At 42.0% G+C, this 7,710-nt stretch overlaps 1 protein-coding gene across 2 annotated transcripts in view; it reads right to left on the bottom strand.

Annotated features, from left to right (window-relative positions):
* The window catches only part of LOC138967139 (solute carrier family 49 member 4 homolog), a 49,716-nt gene that overhangs the window by 1,210 nt on the left and 40,796 nt on the right, over positions 1-7,710 (bottom strand). For both annotated transcript variants that reach the window (XM_070339637.1, XM_070339636.1), the window contains exons 10-13: positions 5,021-5,129; positions 4,320-4,387; positions 1,736-1,854; positions 1,116-1,298 (exon numbers count right to left, since the gene is read on the bottom strand). In XM_070339637.1, coding sequence (XP_070195738.1) covers positions 1,116-1,298; positions 1,736-1,854; positions 4,320-4,387; positions 5,021-5,129 — 479 coding nt within the window. The remainder of the gene's footprint in view (positions 1-1,115; positions 1,299-1,735; positions 1,855-4,319; positions 4,388-5,020; positions 5,130-7,710) is intronic.

The raw sequence follows: 7,710 nt of genomic DNA on the forward strand, positions 1-7,710 counted from the left end.
TCACACATTTCCAGGAGTTTACAACACATTACTTTGTTGACACATTTTTAGATTACCACACGTATTACATTTGGGAGTTTGAGACTTTACTTTATACATTTCTTCGGTGTTTGAACTTTTGACGATTTTCCATGGTCACAAGATTAAGAGCAAGTAACATCGGGATCGGAAAGCGCTCAGATCACAAGAACAACTTAATAAATGATTAAAGAGACCTAAGCACCGAGAGCACAAGGTGAAGGTGAATCAATAAAGGCACCTAAGCACGGAGAACGCAATATGACCACCAAATAACGAAGGGACGTATATCATGCTTACAAAAATGATCAAATAGCAAAGGGTCGTAAACGCTAAGAAAATGAAATCCAAGCAGTCAGAAAACAAGCCCCAATAAGAAAGTGCTCTTTCTTTTTTTAACACTCCTTCCTGTGTGACCAGTTTGGCTCACCCAATATGATCTGGCCAGACTTTTACATAGGGTAAGACCACCCCTCCACTTGGTCATATACCAGAAATCAATAACCTGACCGCTTGTTGTCGTGTTTAATTTAAAAAAAAGAAAGATTTCAAGTGGCTTTTATAAAATTAATTCATAAAACATTCCTGTGCACAGAGTGCATCAAGGCTGTTCATCTTGGTCTGTGACCAAATGGAGGGGTGGTTTTATCCCATGTAAAAGGCGCCTGGCCAGATCGGAGACGGCAAGCCAAACTGTTCACAGGGGCAGGAGTGTGCGTTTGATATCACTGACGAACGGGCGCATTGGCCGAGTGGATAAGACATCGGCCTCCTATGTGGAAGGTCGCGGGTTCGAATCCCGGCCGCGCCTAGTGGGTTAAGGGTGGGGATTTGTCCGATCTCCCAGGTATTCGCAGACCTGCTAGTGTACATGCAAGCACAAGACCAAGTGCGCACGGAAAAAATCCTGTAATTCATGTCGGTGGGTTATAGAAACACGAAAATATCCAGCATGCTTCCCCCGAAAACGGGGTACGGCTGCCTGAATGGCAGGGTCAAAACGGTCATACGCGTAAAAACCGACTCGTACAAAAACATAAGTGAACGTGGGAGTTTCAGCCCATGAAAGAAGAAGATAAGAATAGTCACTGACTCACCGATGCCGGGTATCATCATGACGAAGAGAAAGATGACGGCAAAGATGTTGTTGACCAAGCCTAATACTCCGTTTATCACCCCCTCGCCTGTTGGATAAGCCAGCTCGTTGCATAATTCATACATCAGAGGCACGGCTGCATTTAGAGCAGTGAAGCCCGCGATGATGGTGGTGTAGAAGAGAGCTAGATGGAAAAATATATAAATGAATACACTGAAGAATACAAAAAAATACGGGAAGATTAATAACAGCTGAAGTGGAAATGGGACCAATCGACATATATACATTTACTCACGCACAGACAGACAGACAGACATACTGAAACTCCCTCTCTCCCTTCTGTCTCAGATCTCTCTTTCAGGCAGACAGACAGGCACGCACGCACGCACGCACGCACGCACGCACACACACACACGCACACACATTTCCAATACCACCAGATGTGAAAAAAGAAAAAGACGCAATCATCCATTAGACAGGAAACGAAACAGACAAGAGGGAGGATACACACTGACTGATATCCACCTCGGTTATACTGACGCAATGAACGTAGTGAACAATGTAAAAAATAGAGAAAAACATTTCTGCTTTTGACAATGCAGTGTAGGTTTGGGTCTTTACCTGCAGAGGCAGGTATGACACCAGCGGCAGAGAGGGCGAATAGCAAGAAGAAGGTGGTGGAGAGAAGATAGCAAAACAACACCAGCCACTTCATCACACGACTCACGTAGTCAGCAAACCTGTAAGAGAAGATAGCAAAACAACACCAACCACTTCATCGACTCACGTTGTCAGCAAACCTGTAAGAGAATATAGCAAAACACCACCAGCCAATTGATGACACGACTCACGTAGTCAGCAAACCTGCAAGAGAAGATAGTAAAACAACACCAACCACTTCATGACACGACTCACGTAGTCAGCAAACCTGCAAGAGAAGATAGCAAAACAACACCAACCACTTCATGACACGACTCACGTAGTAAGCAAACCTACAAGAGAAGATACCAAAACAACACCAACCACTTCATGACACGACTCACGTGGTCAGCAAACCTGCAAGAGAAGATAGCAAAACAACACCAACCACTTCATGACACGACTCACGTAGTCAGCAAACTTGAAAGGGAAGATAGCAAAACATCCCCAGCTACTCCATGACACGACTCACATAGTCAGCAAACTTGAAAGGGAAGATAGCAAAACACCCCCAGCTACTCCATGACACGACTCACATAGTCAGCAAACTTGAAAGGGAAGATAGCAAAACACCCCCAGCTACTCCATGACACGACTCACATAGTCAGCAAACTTGAAAGGGAAGATAGCAAAACACCCCCAGCTACTCCATGACACGACTCACATAGTCAGCAAACTTGAAAGGGAAGATAGCAAAACACCCCCAGCTACTCCATGACACGACTCACATAGTCAGCAAACTTGAAAGGGAAGATAGCAAAACACCCCCAGCTACTCCATGACACGACTCACATAGTCAGCAAACTTGAAAGGGAAGATAGCAAAACACCCCCAGCTACTCCATGACACGACTCACATAGTCAGCAAACTTGAAAGGGAAGATAGCAAAACACCCCCAGCTATACTCCATGACACGACTCACATAGTCGGCAAACTTGAAAGGGAAGATAGCAAAACACCCCCAACCACTTCATGAAACGACTCATATAGTCAGCAAACTTGAAAGGGAAGATAGCAAAACACCCCCAACCACTTCATGACACGACTCACATAGTCAGCAAACTTGAAAGGGAAGATAGCAAAACACCCCCAACCACTTCATGACACGACTCACGTAGTCAGCAAACCTGCAAGAGAAGGACCTCAACCTTTCTGAGACGCGATAAAATATGTCACTTCTTCAAATTATGATAAAGAGGACACCTCCTCAGGGTAAGGCTGACACAGCGTACCTGAAGCAGAACAACGCTAACCTGTTAGTGATAACGAAGAATCCTGTTAGCCTAATTACTTTGTGAGATGCGGTAAAAGATCTAAATAAAATGCAAACCGATAAATGCATTGTCAGCATTCTCTAAATAAAAAAACCCCAACCCCAACCATAAACAAGGTATACCCCAGAACACCGTGCATGAGATACATGAAGGAGATATGCTGTACATAAGACGTACGCTTTATGTCAATTTTTGAAGCTGACACAGCTAGAATGTTACTTTTTACATTTAGTCAAGTTTTGACTAAATGTTTTAACATAGACGGGGAATCGAGACGAGGGTCGTGGTGTATGTATATATATATGTGTGTGTGTGTGTGTGTGTGTGTGTGTGTGTGTGTGTGTGTGTGTGTGTGTGTGTGTGTGTATAGCGATTCAAACAAAACTTAACTACTTGACCGATCTTCATGAAACTTGACATGAGAGTTCCTGGGTATAATATCCCACATATATATTTTTCATTTTTTCGATAAATGTCTTTGATGACGTCATATCCGGCTTTTTGTGATTGTTGAGGCGGCACTGTCACGCCCTCATGTTTTAACCAAATTGATTGAAATTTTGGTCAAGCAATGTTTGACTCAGTCCGGACTTTGGTATTGCATTTTAGCTCGGAAGCTTAACAATTATTTAATTAGTTTGCTCATTAAAGTTGTCATTAAAAACGATTTTTCACTTACAGATTAAAAAATCATTGCATTGTATTCCTCGTTTTCTCCTGAATTCAAAAATATATAGATATGTTATGTTAACTTGAAAAACGCGCTCAAAATTAAAGAAAATAGGTCGAGTATAATGTTCGCATGCTTCGCGGAGACGAGAGTGACCCGTCTCGGTGTTCGGGGAAGTTTAGCCGAGATTATATCTGAATGTAGTCTCGGCGATGACTGGTTTTTGGTGTTTATCTTTTAGTTTGATACCTACAGATTGACGAATTAATGTGTTTATATCGCTTCACGCGACTTGTTGATAGTGCAGAAGACTCTTCGTCGTTTCTTGATGCACAGATAACAACCATTGGCCTAATTCTTTTGACATGTTTTCATTAATAACTAGCTCGGTGAAAACAAACAATTACCATGTCCGACAACAAGCCATCAACATCTGATATCACATTTTCAGGATAACATCAAAAGAACGAAATATTTACCCCCCAAAATCAAATAATACTATACAAATTAATATTCCATTACCATATAACGTTTGACGCAGCATACTAAGAGCATAGCTTACCTGGCCACAACCAAGGAGACAACACAAGCGCCACATATGGAATAAAACCCAATCCAGCCAGCTTCTTTCTGGAGCGAAAACAGAAATTACATTGAAGACAACAGAGATACTAACACCTTTTTTTTTTTTACACACTTCAGAAAACAATTCCGGCAAGAAGCGAAATGAAGCCTTTTCGCAAAAATGCACTCATAGTGTGTGTGTGTGTGTGTGTGTGTGTGTGAGAGAGAGAGAGTGTGTGTGTGTGTGTGTGTGTGTGTGTGCGCGCAGTGTGTGTGCGCGCAGTGTGTGTGTGTGTGTTAGTGTGTTAGTGTGTGTGTTTGTGTATGTGTGTGTGCGTGGGCGCGTATGTGGGTGTGTATGTGCGTGTGTGTGTATGTGCGTATGTGTTCGTGCGTGCGTGCGTGCGCGCGCATGTGTGTATGTGTGTGTGTGTGTGTATGTGTGTGTGTGTGTAAGTGTATGTGTATGTGTATGCGCGCGCGCATGCGTGTGAGTGCGTGTTTATGTGTGTGTGAGTCTGTGTGAATACCTGCGCACACATAAGCACACAGTGGCTGCCAGTGTTCTCTCGCCTGCATGTAGGGCCTATCTTTGTGCGAATGAGCGTAAAATTTTGTTTGAAGACGAAGAAGAAGGAGAAGAAGAAGAAGAAGAAGAAGAAAATGAAGAAGAAGAAAGAAGAGGTGATCGCAAGTGACCTCCCCGATGCCGTGAGGTTTGAGGATAACGTCCAGCACACTTGACCATCCGTTGAGGGCTCCCAGGGACACTCCGTACACCGCGGCCACAAGCCAGAACTGACCGCGTCTGCAGCACAAAACGTGACTGTTTCGTTGTACTTATCACTGAGTATCCCTGTATGGACAGACACTGGGACATACATACGGACACACAGAAACAACAATCAAACTAACAGACCCGACAACACTGACAGCTAGCCAAACATATCGACTGACGCACGTTCACACACACACGTACGCACGCTCGCTCGCTCGCACGCACGCACATACAAACACCCCCCCTATGCCACACACACACACATGCACATACACAAACAGACACAGACAAAGACAAAGACACACACACACACAAAGACACAAAGACACAGACACAGACACACACATACCTAAAGTGTGGATGGTTACCTAAGAGGCGGCACTGGGTGTAGTGCCTTTCTAGTGCACTTGCACTACAACTGCACTGGGTGCAGTACTCGCTCCGGCATCGAAGAATTTTGCACTAAAAAATGCACAAAATTTGACCTATTTCGTCGCCTATAGAGGACCACAGGAGCTTGTATCAAATCGCCGGTCGATCATTATTTACAGTCCACTACTACGACATACTACTAGTACTATATACTACAAGGAATATAACGCAGAGTGCTCCGCACTGCCGACTCGCTCCGTTTCAAGCTTTCTACATCACTTTCTGCACCCCCTTCCCGAACGCACGAAACTCACACACAAACAAAAATGATTAAGCTTTCACTTCATGCAACAAACTCGAAATAACCATTCACCAACTTCGAGAAGTTTGTCAAGAACGGGCTCGGTGTCCACACCACTCCATGAGAGGAACCTGGAGCCTCGACAAATCGAAAGTGCAACTCGCGCCGATGTTTTCCGCTTTTCGTACGCTCTCAAGGGTGTACAACATTCTAGCGGCCTGCAATTAGTCCACTACAACTGACGAGTTACACAGCAGCCCCCAAACACGTGAAATGATACACAAAACATTCTCTTTGAGCTTAATATTGAGACTCAGCCGTTTCCTTCGGACGAATACAGAAGGTCATTTCCGCCAGAAATCGGCAGTCAAAAAGCGCGTGACGTTTCGATTGGTTAAAAAGAATAATAGAAAGCTTTTTTTGATTGGTTGTAAATAAATCGAAAGGAAAAATTATTCGTGAATGGCCATTACTTTTGATCATCAAGTTATCATCGAAGCAAGGATGAAGTTATTAACATGGCAAGTACTTATGTTAATGATTATGATGTGTGTGTGTGTGTGTGTGTGATCGAGTGTGAGTGTGTGTGTGTGTAGCATGGGGCAACCATATTTTTCTTTGGAATTTTTTCGAACTTTTTATATGTAACTACATTCTCCAAAGAATTGTAAAGCAGTTTAAATTTTGAAGATCAGTACATATTTGATTTTTTTTTAAATTGCGATTTTAGGGCTGCTGAAAAATTCTGCTGAAAAAATGACCGGCACCCTTTACAACCTGTCCTGCACACAATTTCAGCTAAATCCTGTTGTAATTGATTTAAAGGGCTTTCTTGTCATAAATACTATACAACAGAAATACAAACAAGTACACAAACAAAAATCAGGTATTTTTACATGATTTAGTAAAGTTTTGATTTCTATTGCCATGAGTTATCTTTTTTAATGTAAGTCTCCATTTGGCTTAAATAATCTTAATTTGTAATGTTGTTTCATTTTTTAATTATATGAAGATATGTTGAGGCGTGTGCTAAGTTAAAACATCTAGGCTATTTCATTTTTCAAATAATGAAGATTTCTATGTCTAAGTGTTTTATAATTACACATTAATTAACATGCTTTCATTTGGAATTTCGAGGTTGTCATCGTGGATTGACGCCCGACCAAAGTTAATTGAAGCCCGACGGAGCGATTATGTTGTAATTCAATCTGACGACGATCTCTTTCCTGCTTTCATGCGATGGTAAACAGACAGAATTGGTTCTGTTCTGTTCACACACTACTTTCAGTCCACCTACCTGCAACTGCAAGGGTCAAGTCCCAAGAAATATGTATCTGTATTCCTATCTTATCACTCTGCTCCTCTTTTGTTTTCTTTCACATACATTTTCCCTTCTTTTTCGACGGGTTTCTGGACAGCTAACTCAAAACAAATTCTTTTCATCACAAAAGCGATCTTTGGAATTGACTGATGTAGTCCGGAAGAATTCATGCATCAACTTAAGGCACGTATTTGACGTCATCACTTTGCATACCTTATGGTCTCGGTATTTCGCTGGCCTTCATATAGTTGAGGCTGTATCAATGCGCCTCGCCAGCAGGTAGCTAATGGCTTTTTTAGCAAGTGGCTATCGACAAATAGTGACCGGTAATTTTGAATGAGTTGTGGCATTCTGACCAATCACAGGATCTGTTTTATTAAAACGCAAACTTGATTGAATTACAATCTTCTTTAATACTTTACCACAAAGTTAATTATATTTGTTCCAATTAAAACACAAAACACAATTCGTCCAACCATTCATTTAGACAAGACACATGTAATGTTGTTTCTGTAGCTGAATTTAATTTTTGCTTCAGCAAAGGAAATGAATTTTAGAATATTTTGAATAACAAACTAACAAAATAAAACATTTCTTATCAAAGCAAGGCAGATAAT

This window comes from Littorina saxatilis, linkage group LG5 (assembly GCF_037325665.1).
Source record: "Littorina saxatilis isolate snail1 linkage group LG5, US_GU_Lsax_2.0, whole genome shotgun sequence".
Classification (NCBI taxonomy): domain Eukaryota; kingdom Metazoa; phylum Mollusca; class Gastropoda; order Littorinimorpha; family Littorinidae; genus Littorina; species Littorina saxatilis.